This window comes from Dipodomys merriami, unplaced genomic scaffold, assembly GCF_024711535.1.
Source record: "Dipodomys merriami isolate MVZ:Mamm:240054 unplaced genomic scaffold, mDipMer1.0.p SCAF_1, whole genome shotgun sequence".
In the NCBI taxonomy this organism is placed as follows: Eukaryota; Metazoa; Chordata; class Mammalia; order Rodentia; family Heteromyidae; genus Dipodomys; species Dipodomys merriami.
Genome location: NW_027202270.1, coordinates 92,068,069 through 92,085,588, shown reverse-complemented (window position 1 = coordinate 92,085,588; position 17,520 = coordinate 92,068,069). Strand labels below are relative to the sequence as shown.

Below are 17,520 nucleotides of genomic sequence, written 5' to 3'. Positions count from 1 at the left end.
TGCTCTATCCTGTGGCCTGGTCTGTGGAGCGGTGAGACTAGCCACTCTTGATGACCCGCCCCCTCCAGCAGGCCAGGCCACTGGGCCATGCTGACTATGGGGCCCCACGGGCTATTAAGAGCCCTAAAGATCAGATTTATTTTCAGGTGATGGAAACTCTAGAAAAAACAAGTATCCCCAGTTTGGTGTTCATCAACACGTTACGTCTGTCCTAATACCTGTGCTGCTGGCCTCCCCACACAACCCTAGCCTCCAAGCCTGACCACTGGGGTTGAAGCAGGAGAGGGGAGGACGACTACTCAAGCAGCTTCTATTACTCAGTTCAAGGGAAGATCACTTGTCATCTTCCTCAAAGCTGTAGCCCATTCAAAGCCCAACAACAGAGGAAAAGGAAGTGGGCACTTGTGGCTCGTACCTGTAATCCTAGCTACTGGGGAAGTTGAGATCTGGGAATCAAGATTTGAAACCAGCCCGAAGAGCAAAGTCTGAGAAATCTTTTTTGTTTGTTTGTTTGGGCCTGGCACTGTCCCTCAGCTCTTCAGCTCTACCACTCGAGCCATAGTGCCATTTCTGGCTTTTTCTGCTCTACCACTGAGCCACCTTCCCAGCCCATAACACATAACACTTTTTTTTTTTTTGTCAGTCATGGGGCTTGAACTCTGGGCCTGAGCTTGGGCCTGAGCTCTGTCCCTCAGCTCTTCAGCTCAAGGCTAGCGCTCTACCACTTGAGCTACAGCGCAACTTCTGAGAAACTCTTTAATGAACTATCAAAAAGCCAGAAGTGGAACTGTGGCTCAAGTGGTAGAATGCAAGCCTTGAGCATAAAAAGAACTCAGGGCCCTGAGTTCAGGCCCAGGACTGGCAAAAAAAAAAAAAAAAGCGGCAGCAGCCAGTTGCTGGTGGCTCATACCTGTAATCCTAACTACTCAGGAGGCTGAGATCTGAGGATCGTGGTTCAAAGCCAGCCCGGGCAGGAAAATCCATGAAACTCTTATCTCCAATTAACCACCATAAAATTGCAAGTGGTGCTATGGCTCAAGTGGTAGAGTGCTTGCTTTGAGCTGAAGAGCTGAGGGACAGCGCCCAGGCCCAGAGTTCAAGCCCCAAGACTGATCAAAAAAAAAAAAAGAACAAGCAAAACCACTCAGGTTTTGGTCTCAGCTGACTTTGGCTAATTCTCCTTTATCTTTATTGTCTTCATCTGTAAATCAGTCATTGATCCAGATAGATTATGTAATCTATACATCCTAAATCTATAAATCCTAAAGCCTACACTTTGATAAAGTGGCCTTCAAATTTCCCTGTTTATAGAATCTTTTTTTGTTGTTGTTGTTGGTCCTGGGGCCTGAACTCTGGGCCTGGGCACTGTCCCTCAGCTCTTCAGCTCAAGGCTATTGCTCTACCACACTTGAGTGATAGCACCACTTCTGGCTTTTTCTCCTTATGTGGTGCTGAGGAATCAAACCCAGGGCCTCATGCAGCTAAGACAAGCACTCTACCACCAAGCCATCTTTCCAGCCCTTATAGAATCTATAAAATATTTTTTTTTTGGGTCTGGTTGTGAGGCCTGAACTCTGGGCCTGGGCGCTGTCCCTCAGCTCTTCAGCTCAAGGCTAGCGCTCTACCACTTGAGCCACAGCGCCACTTCCGGCTTTTTTCTTTTTGCTTATGTGGTGCTGAGGAATCAAACCCAGGGCCTCAGGCATTCAAGGCAAGCGCTCTACCACTGAGCCACCTTCGCAGCCCCTATAAAAGATTTTTTGTCTTAAAAAAATTTTTTTTTTGGTGCCAGAACTGGAGCTTGAACCTAGCCTCTCATTCTCACTTGGCTTTTTCCACTCAAGGCTGGTGCTCTACCACTTGAGACACAGCTCCAGTTCTGGCTTTCTGGTGATTAATTGCAGATAAAAGTATCAAGAGCTGAGTGCTAGTGGCTCATGCCTATAATCCTAGCTACTCAGGAGGCTGAGATCTAAGAATCAAAGTTCAAAGTCAGTTCAGGCAGAAAAGTCCCTGAGAGACTCTCATCTCCAATTAGCCACTTAAACAAACAAAAATCCAGAAGTGGCAGTATGGCTCAAGTGATAGAGTGCTAGCCTTGAGCACAAAGAGGCTCAGAGACAGCTCCATGCTCTCAGTTCAAGCTCCACAACAGGGGTGGGAGGTGTGGGGGGGGGGGAAGGGAAGTAACATGAACTTTTCTGGTGTTTTATTTTTTTATTATTATTTTTTATGGTCAGTTGTGGGCCTGAACTCTGGGCCTGGGCGCTGTCCCTCAGCTCTTCAGTTCAAGGCTAGCACTCTTCCACTTGAGCCATAGCGCCACTTCCGGCTTTTTCTGCTTATGTGGTGCTGAGGAATGGAACCCAGGGTCTCATGCATGCAAGGCAAGCACTCTACCACTGAGCCACCTTCCCAGCCCAACATGAACTTTTCTGTTCTGATTAGTTTTGAACTGCAATATCTGATCTCAGTCTATTGAGTAGCTAGGATGATAGGAGTGCCGTTTCCATACCCTCTTCCCTCTTCTTAAAGGTTTCATCATATTCACCCTCATTCATTCTGTCCATTGCTCATTCTCTCCTTTACCCACTCCCTACACACACACACACACACACACACACACACACACACACACACACACACAAAATGTGCGTGTGGGACTCTTATCTCCAATTAACCACCAGAAAATTAAACAGAACTGCGGTCCAAAGTGATAGAGCACTAGCCTTGAGTGAAAAAGCTCAGGGACAGTGCCCAGGCCCTGAGTTCAAGCCCCATGGCTGAAAACAAAAAATTCTGGTGGGCTGGGAAGGTGGCTCAGTGGTAGAGTGCTTGCCTTGCATGCCTGAGGCCCTGGGTTCGATTCCCCAGCACCACATAAGCAAAAAGAAAAAAAGCCAGAAGTGGCGCTGTGGCTCAAGTGGTAGAGTGCTAACCTTGAGCTGAAGAGCTGAGGGACAGCGCCTAGGCCCAGAGTTCAGGCTCCACGACTGGACCCCCAAAAAAAAAATTATTAAAAAAAAAATTCTGGTGACTATAAAGCCTTGAGACTTCAATTTTTTTTTTTTCCACCGGAACTGGGGCTTGAATTCAGGGCCTCATGCTTGCTTAGTTAGTGTTATATTGCTACACCACCAACTATACTTTTTGTCGCTTATTTTGGAGATGAAGTATCACTTGTATTCTGGATTGAATTTCCATAATTTTTAGCTGTACTAAATACATGATGAGTACAACATCTTACACCTTTTTTGTTTTTGTTTTGTTTTGCCAGTACAAGGACTTGAACTCTTGGGGTCTCTCAGCTCAGTTGGTACTCTGCCACTTGAGCTACTTCCAGCTTTTTTTCTTTTTTTTGGGGGGTGGGGGAGGGATCTGGTCGTGGGACCTGAACTCTGGGCTTGGGCGCTGTCCCTCAGCTCTTTTGAGCCACAGCACCACTTCCGGCTTTTTTCTTTTTGCTTATGTGGTGCTGAGGAATCGAACCCAGGGCCTCAGGCATGCAAGGCAAGTGCTCTACCACTGAGCCACCTTCCCAGCCCTACTTCCAGCTTTTTAAAAAATGTAATTTTAGGGCTGTGAAGGTGGCTCAGTGATAGAGGCCCTGGGTTCAATTCCACAGCACCACATAAACAGAAAAAGCTGGAAGTGGGGTTGTGCCTCATGTGGTAGAGCACTTGCCTTGAGCTGAAGAGCTCAGGGACAGTGCCCAGGCCCAGAGTTTAAGCCCCATGATCGACAAAATAATAAATAATATAATGTAATTTTAATGCTGAGTGCTGGTGGCTCATGCCACCTGTTTACTCAGGAGGCTGAGATCTAAGGATCTTGTCAAAGCCAACCCTGGCAGGTATGACAACGAGAGTTTTTCTATTCTTTTCTTTTTTTCTAGTCCTGGGGTCTGAACTCAGGGCTTGGGCACTGTCCCTGAGCTTCTTTTGCTTAAGGCAAAATAATTAAATAGTTGTACAGAGGGCTTACCATTTCATAATCCAGGTAATGAGTACATTTCTTTTTGGAAAAATGTCACCCCTTCCTTTGCTTTCCCCATCTTACCCTTGCCCACAATTTATATACTGAATAGCATTACTGCATTTGCTCACCCTTCCTCACTTCCTTTCTGTATCCCCCTTAGCTGCCGAAGAGAACTCCCAAAACAAAAAAATAAATACAAGCACTACCATACAACCACCACCACCAATGATGCCAAAAAAACCCAGGTATTCATTTCCTGAAATTTGTTTCAACAAATAATGTTTTAAATGTTCAGAGGAATTTACACCTTTGGCTTCCTCCCCTAAGGATATAGTCCTCCTTCACTCTGTGTGTGCATGTCTAGAATCCTGTATAGGTTATCATGTCCAGTTATATTTTAAACCTATCTCCCATGTATGAGAGAAAACATGCACCATTTATTACTCTTAGCTGGTTTACTTCACTTAACATGATTTTTTCTAGGTCCATTCATTTCCTGGCAAGTGACAGTATTCTTTTTAATAGCTGTGTAAAATTCCATTGTGTATAAATACCACATTTTATTGTTTCACTCATCTATTGTATACTCCCAGCTTTTTGTTGGTTATTTGAAGATAAGTATCTTGTGGATTTGTCTGCCCCTGTTGGTTCTGAACTGTGATATTCAGATTTTAGCCTCCAAAGTATGTAGGATTAGAGGCATAAGCCACCAGTGCCTTGCTAGCTTACACATTTTGATAATGTGACTGCAATGGAGATGTCTTTTCCTGGGAGAATGGTCTGTGGGGCTTTAATTACGAACTGGGAGAAAGAAAAAAGGTGTGACATTGTCCAAAAGAGAAATGTATACACAACCTGAATTGTGAAATGGTAACACCTCTGTGTAACACCTTAATAATAATAAACATATAAAAATTTTACCCATGTGGAGCTGTGTGGTGGCTCATACTGTTTGAGAAGCCTGGTCAGGATTGCTTCAGCCCAGTATATCAGTCTTAGAAACACAAAACAGCAAGACACTGCTTTAAACAAAAAGTACAAAAAAGTCCTATTTGGGTGTTAAATAGGTGCCCTTTGCTATAAACCTCTATGAACACTACTGAAAATACATACTCTGGTTTTAAAGAGAATGCCAGGGGGCTGGGAAGATGGCTCAGTGGTACAGTGCTTGCCTCACATCCATGAGGCCCTGGGTTTGATTCCTCAGTACCATATAAACAGAAAAAGCTGGAAGTGGTGCTGTGGCTCAAGTGGTAGAGCTGAAGAGCTGAGGGACAGTGCCCAGGCCCAGAGTTTTTTTTTTTTTTTTTTTTTTAAGAGCATGAAAGGGGGGCTGTGAAGGTGGCTCAGTGGTAGAGTGCTTGCCTCCCATGTATGAGGTCCTGGGTTCGATTCCTCAGCACCACATAAGCAGAAAAGGCCAGAGGTGGCGCTGTGGCTCAAATGGTAGAGGGCTAGCCTTGAGCTGAAGAGCTGAGGGACAGCGCCTAGGCCCAGAATTCAGGCCCCAAGACTGGACCCCCAAAAAACAAAAAACAAACAAACAAAATGCCAGGTTATGGGGAAAAATCTAGTCATAGGTGGATATGAACACCATCTGTCCCTAACCTTTGGTATGCTCTGGGGCCTTAGGTTGTATGTGGGAGTTATCAGTCTCCTGGCAGGTTATCTCTGGCTCTGCATTCATGGGTTGCCTCTTCTGAAAACTGGAAAAGCTCCACAGTATCAGAAAATATGTTTATTCTCTCCTATGTCATAGGTTAAGGAGAAAAGGCCAGTCAAAGGCTTGGTTACTAAATGATTTTAGTATTTCATTTTATCTAGGGGTATTAAAGGGACATTTTCTTCTGCAGAGGAGCATATTTGAAAGCTCTGTTAAAACTGTTTTCTTGAAGGGAGACAACGAAGACCTCAGATAAGAAAAGAGTGAAACAAATACTGAGCCAGGTTCCCAGAGTTTATTGAGGGAGCCAAAGCCAGTGAGAGGACAAAAGAGTCCTACTTCAATACCCTTTTTTGAAGCTGCTGATATTCAGCATAATAATCAGGACCCTCTGGGAAGGTAGGGCCTGCCCTGTGTTGGGTTATACAAAGTTCTGGAGAATCCTGCCTCTCATACCACAACCTATGCAACCCCACAGACCCAAATTGAGAGAAGACATAGTCCCCACCCCAGGAGGGTGCTTAGGAAACACCTCTATTCACTCTGTCCTCCCCTAAAGACCTCAGGAAGGCCAGGATACCTGACTTCACTGGCCAATCGAATTCTTGATGTGAAGACATGGGCAACAAGCGTGGCTGACAGTCCAATCACATCTGGCCTCAGGATCACACATAACATCCAAACATGATTCAACATATTCAGGCCAATTCTCTTGCTGACAAAAGTCACATTCAAGATAATGACAGCCCGGCCAGACTAGCCAGAGAGAGAGAGAGAGAGACCCAAGCTGACTGGGTGTAAATGCCTGAGGATAACTTGGCCCTGTAGGATGGCTCTTCAGGGCTCAGGTGGGGCCCAGAGCCTGGCTTCTATTTCTTGCCATCTATTGCCAATGATTCCTCCATGTATTTCCCAGAAGGGAAAAGGGAAAAGGAAGGCAGAAAACCTGTAGAGAGGTTCACTCTATATGGGACTGAAGGTCGGATCTACTGGGGAGAGGAAAATGCAACAGAGGGAGAGGACACTGGGGCAGGGATACTGGAGCATTCCTCCGACTCTGGCATGTCATCCTGGAAGTACTCAGCCTGGCGATACTGCCACAAGCGCAGGTTTCCATCCCACTGTAAGGCAGAAGGTGGTAGGAGTCAAGAGATGCTGTTCTTTCCCAAGTCCTAGTCCCAGACATATGTCAGGCCCCAGCCCTGGCAACCTCACCGAACTGCTGACAATCTTCTCCTCGAAGGGGTGCCAACTGACATCACGCACACAAGCCTTGTGGTTGGTCAGTTTCTTCACGATGTGGCCACTGAGGAGGTCATATACTGTCCAGGAAAAGCCAGAGTGGAGAAAGGGGCTGTCAGAGGTCCTTCAACCACTCCCTGAGTGGCACCACTGCCCCTCTCAGGCAATCCTCTGCTTTCTCATGCAGCAAAGCTTATATCCAAACACAGTGTTCTTTCTTTTTTTTAATTTTTTTTTGCCAGTCCTGGGGCTTGAACTCCGGGCCTGGGCACTGTCCCTGAGCTTCTTTTTGCTAAAGGTGAGACCTCTACTACTTGTGCCACAGTGCCACTTACGGCTTTTTTTTTTTTCTTTCTTAGTAGTTTATTAGAGATAAGAGTCTGACAGACTTTCCTGCCCAGGCTGGGTTAAAACTGTGATTCTCAGATCTCAGCCTCCTGAGTAGCTACCATTACAGGTGTGAGGAACCAGCACCTGGCTACACAATATTATTTCTTTCTTTCCCCTGTTCCTGTCCCTGCCTTGGGTTGAGAGTACGAACTAGAATGTGAGTGTCCCTAGCTCTTAGCTAAAATCCAAAGACTTACAGTTAAGAAAATACAATCGTTTTAAAGCTTTCAGCAAAATATGGAACACACCAAAAATGAACTCCAAGGCGTCTGCTGGTGTGTGTAACTGTTGTTCTTTGCCTGGACAGAGTTTATCTTTTTTTTTTATTTTTATTTTTTTGCCAGTCCCAGGGCTTGACCAGGGCCTGGGCACTGTCCTTGAGCTTTTTGCTCAAGGCTAGTACTCTACCTTGAATCACAGCACCACTTCCAGCTTTTTTTGTTTATGTGGTACTGAGGAATCAAACGCAGGGCTTCATGCATGCTAAGCAAGCACTCTACCACTAAGCCACATTCCCAGCCAGGGTGTTATCTTTCTTTCTCTCTCTCTCTCTCTCTCTCTCTCTCTTTTTGTTGGTCGTGGGGCTTAAACTCTGGGCCTGGGTGCTGTCCCTGTGTTCTTCAGCTCAAGGTGAGCACTCTACCTCTTGAGCCACAGCACCACTTCTGGTTTTCTAGTGGTTTATTGGAGATCAGAGTATCATGGACTTTTCTGCCCGGGCTTGCTTTGAACGGCAATCCTCAGATCTCAGCCTTCTGACTAGCCAGGATTACAGGCATGAGCCACCGGCGCCCAGCTTCAGGGTGTATCTCTTTTTCTACAAAGGTCTCTAAGTACCTAGCCAGGTACAACAAGCTGTTAGCTCCTTCTATCTATAGCTCTGTTGCATTTCTTTTTGTAAATTTCTCTTGTGTCAGTGGCTACATGACCTTTATACTATTAGATGTTGTCTTTTTTTTTTTTTTTTTTTTTTGGTTGGTCATGGGGCTTGAACTCTGGGCCTGGGCGCTGTCCCTCAGCTCTTCAGCTCAAGGCGAGAGCTCTACCACTTGAGCCACAGTGCTACTTCCAGTTTTCTGGTTGTTTACTGAAGAGTCTCAGGGAGGGGCTGGGAAGGTGGCTCAGTGGTAGAGTGCTTGCCTTGCATGCATGAGGCCCTGGGTTCGATTCCTCAGCACCACATAAGCAAAAAGAAAAAAGCCGGAAGTGGCACTGTGGCTCAAGTGGTAGAGCGCTAGCCTTGAGCTGAAGAGCTGAGGGACAGCGCCCAGGCCCAGAGTTCAAGCCCCACAACCGGACCCAGGAAAAAAAAAAAAAAAAAGAGTCTCAGGGACTTTCCTGCCCAGGCTGGCTTTGAACTTTGATCCTCAGATCTCAGCCTCCTGAGTAGCTAGGAATTATAGGCATGAGCCACCAGTACCCAGCAGATGTTGTCTTTTCATGTTATTTTTTCCCTCTATTCCCTCCTACCTTTCATCTGCAGCCCCTTTCTTTGGCTAAAAAACAAAAGCAACTGTATTTTTAGTAATATATTTACTCACTAGAATTCTATGTTCCTTTGCCTAATTTAAAATGCTTATGAGTAGAATCTTTTCTGCCTTTCCTGCTTCAAGCTAAGTTGAATTTCACTTGTAGTCATCACAGCTTTTTGAAGGTGGTCACTGAGATTATAGGTGGAGTGCCAGAGAAACGTTCTAGCCCCTTCTGAGGCCTCTGTTCTGATGCTTACCAACCACTTTGCCCGTGGAGCAGCCACTGTAGATGAACTGCTGGCCTGTGCTATGAGTTGGGGAGAATCGGCAGCGGATAAGGGTGTGTAGCACCCCATGGCCCCTGTATGTCATCAAGGAGCTGTCCCCTGGGAGCTTCAGCTTCCGCCAAGCTGGGGAAGGATGAACAAGAGAGCATTAGATTAGGGAGTATGGTTTTGTTTCTTTTGTTTTTTTGGTCAGTCATGGGGCCTGAACTCTGAGACTGGGTGCTGTCTCTCAGCTCTTCAGTTCAAGGCTAGAGCTCTACCACTTGAGCCACTGGGCCACTTCTGGTTTTCTGAGTGGTTTATTGGAGATAAGAGTCTCACAGACTTTCCTGCCCAGGCTGGCTTTGAACAGCTATCCTCAGACCTCAGCCTCCTGAGTAGTTAGGATTACAGGCATGAGCCAATGACACCCTGCTTTGGGGAGCCTGCTTTTGGTTTGCCTTATATCACTTATCTTTTTAAAAGATCAACACTCAAAGATAACTGCCTATCCAGGCTTCAACTGTTGACCTCCTACCCAGGCACCAATTCTAGGAATCCCTGTATCTCAACAATAAAATTCATGCCTCGAAAAGATGACTGATGGAAGGGTTCCAGGACTCATAGAAAATAGATCAATCCACTGTGTCCATGCCAGGCCTTACCAGAAATGAAGTATTTTAATTACCACCCTTGATGACAATCAGAAGATTTCAGTTCTACTTCTGCTCTCACCTTTTTTGGGTACCTGCTGCCAGCGATAGTCCCAGTTTTGCTGTGTGGCAGCCTGGCGTGAAGCTTCCATGCCTTCCCGACTAGAAAAGCGTCGGATATCCCAGAGTTTGATGGTCTGGTCTTTGGAGTTGGAGATGAGATACCGGGCATCACCCTGATTCCAAAAATGGATGGAAGCATCAGAGACTGCCAATGTCAGTGCCTATCAGTCTAACTCCCTTGCTCTAGGGTAAGAACTCCAGTGCTCTGACTTTGTTTCTCTCTCTGTCTCTTTTGTGTGTGTGTGCCAGTACTGGGCCTTGTCTCTGGATACTGATAGTACCTGGGGTATTGTCTCTGAACTCTTATGCTAGTGCTCTACCACTTGAGCCACATCTCTGCTTCTGGCTTTTTGTGTGATTAATTGGAGATCAGAGTCTCACGGACTTTTCCTGCCTGGGCCAGCATCAAACCTTGATTCTCAGATATCAGCCTCCTGAATAGCTAGCTCAGCTTGTTTTTCTTTATCTCCAGTGAACTTCACACTGATGTTTGGTTTCAGATCCCACCACTGAATACATTTTCCATTCTTTACCCAGGACACTGGGTGGGTCATTTATTGCATCCTGTATTATGAGATTATTCTACTTTTCCTGTAAAGAAAGCCCTGCCTTGTTCCTTATAGACTGGTGGGTACAGAAGGGGCTCATGTTTCCTACTTAAGCCTTTCATTAAAGTCTAGCTCTTGCACACCTTTGGTTAATGAGGAACTTGTCAAGTTCCAACCCTAACCCACTTTTATGCCCTCTTGGGCAATAAGAACCTTGGAAGCCAGGCGCCGGTGGCTCACACCTGTAATCCTAGCTACTCAGGAGGCTAGGATCTGAGGATCGGGGTTCAAAGCCAGCCTGGGCAGCAAAGTCCGTGAAACTCTTATCTCCAATAAACCACCAGAAAACTGGAAGTGGCGCTGTAGCTCAAGTGGTAGAGTGCTTGCCTTGAGCTGAAGAGCGCAGGGACAGCGCCCAAGCCCAGAGTTCAAGCCCCACAACCGACCAAAAAAAATAAAATAAAAAAAGAACCTTGGAAGTCTAGCTGTGTAGCCTGGTCTCCCTGCCCACCTTGCTGTCAATGAAAGTGATGCCATCCTGGTGTCCAGCCAATGCACCCACAGGCTTGGGGTCATCCTCTCGCATGGTGCGGCGATCCCACACCTTGCAGATGGCATCATCTCCCCCAGAGAACAGGATTTGGGAACTTATATCAGCAAAGGCCACTGCATTCACATCATCCTCATGAGACTCAATCTGGGAGAGAAGGGAACCAAGATATTTAAGGTTTCTTTCTAGTCTTAAAACAAGCCAAACCAGGAGGAAGAGGTCCTAAGTCTCAGAAACAATACCTGAAGGGTACGACGGTTTTGTTCACGATCAAAGACATATAGGCAGCCATCATTGGCCCTATAAGGAAGAGATAAGGAGGGTCCAGAAGCCAGGACTGAGAGAGCTCATACTATGTATGTTCTGGAGAGTCCTGCTGAGAGGTCTTACTGAGGGGCCTCTGTATGTTATGTGTGTATATATATGTGTGCATGTGCGTGTGCATGTGCATGTGTACAGGCACATACACACAAGAATTCAGGGCCTTGTACTCTTGCTTAGCCTTCTTTTTTTTTTTTTTTTTTTTTTAGCTGCTGCTGGTTCTCTACCACTTGAGCCACACCTCCATTTCTCTCTTTGTTTGGTTAACTGAAGCTAAGAGTCACTCAGATTTGTCTGTCCAGGTGAGCTTCAAACTGTGATCCTCAGATCTCAGTCTCCTGAGAAGCTAAGTCACAGTCATGTGCTACCAGGACCCAGCCACCCCTTTCTGTTCTTGCACAGGAAGTAGGAGAGGAGTTAGCTTTCTTTCTTTAAAGGAGGCTTGAGACTTGTTACCTCATACTGGGGCAATGGTAAGTAACTAAATCTAGTATGGTAAGAAAGTAAGCCTGTAAACCTTGACCTTGGAGAAGTCAAGTAGTTCTCTATAGTTGCCAGTGTAGTCTCTGAAAAACAGAATCAATCTCTAGCAGAACTCCTACCTCATTAATTGAGGGACACATTGTTCACACTCACCCTCCCAGAACTTCTCGTCCATCAGAGGAGACAGCAATGGAGAAGACAGCAAAGCGACGCTCATCTGGCCTGCGGAGAGCAAAAAGGGAGCTGTGTTAAGTGATGTCCTTTTCAAGCTTTCATTAACTTACAGAGAAGCTGTGAGGACTAGAAAGAAAAGAATAAACCAGGCCTGCTGGCACATGCTACAATCATCTCAGTAAGCAAAGAACCCTGAACAATGCTGAAACCATCTTTTACCCTGGTCTTCTGGCTGACAGAATAGGCAGGAATTCCCAGGATTCACACAGAAACTTGCAACTATTATACTTTTTTCTTAAAGTGGGAGTTTCAGTTCAAGAAGTTTGCTCCTGGAGAGCCTTGCTTTAAAAGTTTCTATAACTATGATGAGAAAAGGAAGCCAGTACCTTAGATCCAGGGCAGTGTGTGTGTCTCCTTCCCCATAGATGTTGCAGATATGAACTAAGACAAGAGAAACAAAAATCTTTCATGGATGGGGGACTAAGAGTGGAAATGAAACTAAGAGAACAGGCCATGTCTGGTGGCACAAGCCTGTAATTGCAGTACTCAAGAGGTGGAAACAGGATTGTGAGTTTGAGACCAGTCTGGGCTACAAAGCATAATGTCCTTTTTCAGCACATCTCTCTCTCTCTCTCTCTCTCTCTCTCTCTCTCTCACACACACACACACACACACACACACACACACACAGAAATGAAACAAATAACAACAACAAAACCAGAACCAAGGGCGAGAATGTCAGAGCACCTTAAAAATGATTTTCCCAGAGTAAGGCATGAAGTCCTGTCTCAGAGAGGGCTTATCTCAAGTGTCAGGCTGGAGAATCTTATGCATACTCACTGTAATCAGACCAGCTAGAGTAGAGGAAGTGGTTTCCATCAGGAGTGAAGGCCACATCCAGAACACTCCAGCCTACATCCCGGGCCTTGATGCTCTTGAATTTATGGAAGCGGCCATACTGGCAGTCATATAGTCGGATTGTCTGGTCTGTAAATACAGGGATCAGGCAGAATTATGAAGTAGGTTTCCTAGATCTATGTCATTCGGTGTGTCTGTGGAGTCTCCCCTTTACCATGGGAAACATACAGTAAGCATCTATAAGCCAAGTTTTGACCTCCCTGGGTCTGGGACATTCTAGTCTACATCAAGGGGAATGTTCCTTGTTTTATAGGAAGGCAGTTTAATAGGACCAGGGTCTGGTACCTTGGCAAGCAGACATGAATATTTGACCATCTTTGCTGTAGATGCCACAGAAAGCCTTCTGAGAGTAGGTATCAATGAAGCCCAGATCATTGGGCAAGAAGCTGGTGAAACAGAGGGAAGAAGAACTCAGGAGCAGAATGGACTATCAGTACATTCCTTTTTGGCTTCATGTATAATTGTCTGTCATTCATTCCATCATCTTCAAAAATTACTGCTTTTCTACTTGTTCACTCTCAAAATTTCAAACCCCTTTAACTTAACCTTAATGCCACTGAGGATTGTTTCAAATCTACCTTCTTTTAAAGCTTAAGAGATTAGACCTATCTGGCCTTTTGAGTCTCTCAACCAAACCCCATACTCACTGAGACATCACTTGAGACTGTTCTCCAAGGGAGAAGCTTCCCTGGTGGCAGAGGCCCCGTTCTCTCTAAATGGAAGGGATTGGAGATATTGCTAGCAGAAAGAGAGAGCTACTTCAGACAAACCCCCTCCTCCAAGGATACTGCTCTTGCTCAGAAACAGAGATCCCACAGCACTTTGAAGCAGGCTAGCTAATTCTCTAGTCCCTTTCCTTGGGAAGTTTTCTTCCTTTTCCTCTGGGACTGGCAGTACTTCTGACTGCCTCAGCAGGACTGCTGCAGGCTGGCTGAAGGTGGCGAGGCCTACCTGGTACAACATTCGAGGAAAGCTGCGTTCCTGGGCTGCCCGCCTAAGTCCCAGCTGCCCTGTTGCCAATTCCACCTGTGTCTTGATCTCATTGCATTCCAGCTCCCTGGTGTCAGGGGTTGCATCCACTGAGAACAAAAAGAAGATTCATCCACTATGAGTACCAAAAAGATCTTCCATGCCTACAAGACAGCTAGCAAAATTTGTGTCCAAGCCCAATCAATAATGTTGAATGTACTATGACTGAAGGGTCTCTCTCACACATTAAATGATTTTTATCTTCTTCAATTTGGGGATTTCTAGTGCAAGTCTCTTCCATGGTAAGGCCTCAGACTATCTTTCCTCTTACCAGGTGGGTTGTATCGATCCCCGAGACGACCATCCCAGGCACTGTCATGCTCTTCCTCCGAGTCCGAGAGGGCCTGAATGAGTTGTAAGTTTGCTGCACCTCCTCCCTGCACCAACCTCACTTGTCCTCTGTGGAGAGATCCCCATTATAAAGGAGGGGACCCCTTTCCCAAGTCAACTATGTTTAGAGTCAATGGCTATTCGTTCCTTAACACATTTGGTACTATTTTCAATCTTCTGTAAGACACAGTGGGAATCTGACTTATACTCTTAGAGCAAAAACACAGAACTCGAACATGCTGTGGAGATTAACCTACTAAGTTGAGTTCCCAGAGAGCTAAAAATTCTCCCTCCTCAATCTGGTAGTGCAGGGATTGAACTCAGGACCTTATGCATTCTAGGCAACACTCTCTACCACTAAACCAAAGAGCTAAAAAATCTGAGAACATTTATATCTTAAATTCTGCTGGAGGAATACAGCATTGAACACTAAATTCTGAAGGGATCCTAAGGCTCATCTTCTTTCCAAGGAACCATAATCAAAGAAACAAAGCCAGCTGCACCCTTTGGTGGTTCACTCCTCCAAAGCATTCTTTTCTCTTCTCAATAACAAGGTTATAGGTAGGTCAATTTAAACTTGTTTTTCAAGTAAATCCACACAACCGCATATCACATATCATGAGCTTTTTTAACACCCCTTCCCCAACTTTTGCCTTTACCTCTCACATCTCTCCTTTCCTACTAGGGCCCTCTTTTTCCTCTTCTTTTACTTAGTTGGAAAATAGGTTACATTCGTGTAGTTATAGCCAGGGAGGCTCCCCTGAGCAGCTTCTCAAGCAGAAGAGGGGGTCCTGCTGGTGACCTGCCCTAGGTAAGAATCACTCTGAGTGTGGAGATGAGGGCCATGGGTATTCACTGGGAAAGGCGTTCTGAAAACACAATAATCCTAGGGGTTGCATTTTGGGATTATATTTCCTATTCTCTGTAATTTTCCTGCTTGGAGTTGAGATCAGGGGACTGTGGTGGCACCCAGTGGGGTCACTCCAGAGGGTAAGTTACCTGCGGAGGAGATAGGCCAGTACCTGGGCCAGATCCACATCTTCATCCTCCTCCTCTTCTTCCTCACTCCGACGCAGGCCAGCCCCTCTTCGGGACAAGCCCTCGGAGGGGTCTCCAGACCCGGATCCTGCGCTGCTGCTGTTTCGGGATCCCATCTTCTGGTCACAGCATCCTTAAATCCTGTGCAAGGGCTTTTCCTGTCACCTCCTTGAGTTTGGTGAAAGCAAAGCCTGCTCTAGAAATACACGGTCTCCTGAAATAAGGTGGTAGTTATCATTAGGGTGGGGGGGATGACCCTTCCTAGGGACTAGGATTCCTTCTCTTTAGCCTATGACAACTCCCAAGGCTCCAGGAACACAAACCTTTCTCAATCCTGTAGAAAGAAAGAAAGCAGAAAGAAAGAAAGCACAACCCTAGTTTACCTATAAGAATCCTCTGAAAAGGAATTTCTCAGTTTCCTACCTGAAACTCACCTATCCAAGTCCCCTGAGGGGGTGGATTCCCAGGTAACCTCTCCGGCCCACCAATCAAAACCTCTCGAGGAAGAAAGCGTCTCTTAGCTAATCTCATCTAGCCAATCAGAAGCCTTAGGACTCAGAGACCCCCCGACGCCCCCCTCTCAACCAATCAGAGTGCTTTCTTGTGGGTGCCGGCAGTAGCGACAGCCAATGACGCTAGAATTTGGCCTAACACCCACTCCTTAGCCTCACGCCCACGTGGTGTGCCGGGGGTGTGTACACCACAAGGAAAGAGGAAGCTGATAAGCACCTCCCCCTGCGGTTACCCACCAGCCAAGAGCGGTTTCAGGACGCGCAAGGGCGCAAGGGCGGAAGGCCTTGTTTACACCGACTGCCGCTTCAGCAGCAGCCAACCACAACCACTCCACGGTCACGAGCCTCCGGCGTCACGTATCTCCGGGCTTCCGGGCCGGCGGGCTGACGACATCACGTGACACTAGTGGTGGTCCCGCCCCCTTAGCCCGCTACTGGATAGGGGAGCCCCGTGATTGATAGGTGGGCGGGATGAAGTGTGGGAGGGGACTTGAGGACCAGAGAAAGAGCTTGTGTGAGGAGGGGCTTGCGCTTTTAGTGGGTGATCTAAGCGGAATTGTCAAGCTTACTAGATAGAGATAGCGTAATGGCTGGGAGGAGGAAGTATTTTTTCAAGAGCCAACCGTTTGCTTTGGATCCCTTAAGATTGGCCTTGAACTCGGTCGACCCGGCGCCTCAGCGTCACAGATGGGGATCACCTTCTGTGCTTAGCCTGTGGAAGCCTTTTTCTTGTGGAAATGGCCCTTCGTAGACTATCCCTTAAACGCTCTGTCCTTTTTCAGACGATCCCTTTACGGTCTTTGCAGACGGTCCCTAATACTCTCGTCCCACCTCCTCTTCGCCTTTCGGAGGCACCACTTCCTTTAGACGCCCCCTGGCGCTCCGGGATTTGCCGACCTTCCCTAAGCTCTGCGTGCCGGCGCTCCGCCCCGCGCCGCGGGTCGTCCGCACGTTCCGGCGTCGCGAACCTTGGGCTCCTGTGGGTTTATGAGTAACAGGGCGGGAGTTCAAGGTCGGGATCGGCCGCGTCCGAGGTTCCTTACCCGGGCGGGGGTTGGGAGGTGTGGCTTCGCCGGGTTCGCACTGCGCACCAGCCCCCTGCCCCAGCAGGGTTGCGATCCCCCCCAGAGCGGGTCGCGGCCCCGAGCCCCCCGGTTCCCAGCGGGGCCTGGGCGCGGTGCGCTGCCCTGCTCCTCTCTGCCCTGCTTTAGCGAACGGGGCTGTGCACACAGAAGAGTCCCGGGCCTCCTTCAATGCTCCGCCGTCGGCACCGTGACATTCTAAGCCATTGAACCCAGCGCCACAGGCCTCGTTTGCCGGGCTCCACTAACTGTGCGGACAGTTCTGTGCATTAGTACTTATGGAGACTAATATTTCGTGGTTTCTGGGTTATCCAGCCTGGAAAACTCGGGGATCGTTTGTGAAGATGATTTCTCCCCCATCTCCTTTGCGTTCAATTCTTCAAGTTCCGTTTTTTTTTTTTTAGCTGATTTTTTTTTATTATTTATTTATTTAGCCAGTCCTGGGGCTAGGGCTTGAACTCAGGGCCTGGGCGCTGTCCCTGAGCTTCTTGGCTCTAGGCTAGCGCTCTACCACTTGAGCCACAGCGTCACTTCCTGTGAATGTGGTACTGAGGAATCGAACCCAGGGCTTCATCCATGCTAGGCAAGCACTCTGCCACTGAGCCACGTTCCCAGTCCTAGCTGATTATTTTTCAGTCACCACAGTTTTCCCCATAATTTTTGCTTCTGCCCTTAACGGCACGTAGTTCTGAAGAACTCTCTAGTGGTTCACTGTTATTTGAACTGTTGTTTCTGGCTTTCACGTGCA

The 17,520-nt window shown here is 47.0% G+C and overlaps 1 protein-coding gene across 8 annotated transcripts; it reads right to left on the bottom strand.

The window, feature by feature from the left end:
* Positions 1-5,921: 5,921 nt before the first annotated feature.
* Positions 5,922-16,045, bottom strand: Dcaf11 (DDB1 and CUL4 associated factor 11). Of its 8 annotated transcripts, none has more exons than XM_070025701.1 (15): positions 15,928-16,045; positions 15,140-15,392; positions 14,082-14,209; positions 13,733-13,860; positions 13,429-13,493; positions 13,067-13,167; positions 12,704-12,850; positions 12,250-12,304; positions 11,843-11,911; positions 11,128-11,185; positions 10,847-11,032; positions 9,747-9,900; positions 9,003-9,155; positions 6,857-6,963; positions 5,922-6,762 (listed from the first exon to the last, which is right to left on the bottom strand). In XM_070025701.1, the coding sequence occupies exons 2-15, from the start codon at positions 15,292-15,294 to the stop codon at positions 6,628-6,630; spliced, it is 1,641 nt and encodes a 546-aa protein (XP_069881802.1). In that variant the 5' UTR covers positions 15,295-15,392; positions 15,928-16,045; the 3' UTR covers positions 5,922-6,627. The 8 variants fall into 8 exon arrangements, with proteins under 8 accessions (XP_069881802.1, XP_069881786.1, XP_069881797.1 ...); XM_070025685.1 differs by lacking the exon at positions 15,928-16,045 and adding an exon at positions 15,613-15,739 and having other exon boundaries at positions 15,163-15,319; XM_070025696.1 differs by lacking the exon at positions 15,928-16,045 and adding an exon at positions 15,613-15,695.
* Between the last annotated feature and the right edge of the window lie 1,475 nt (positions 16,046-17,520).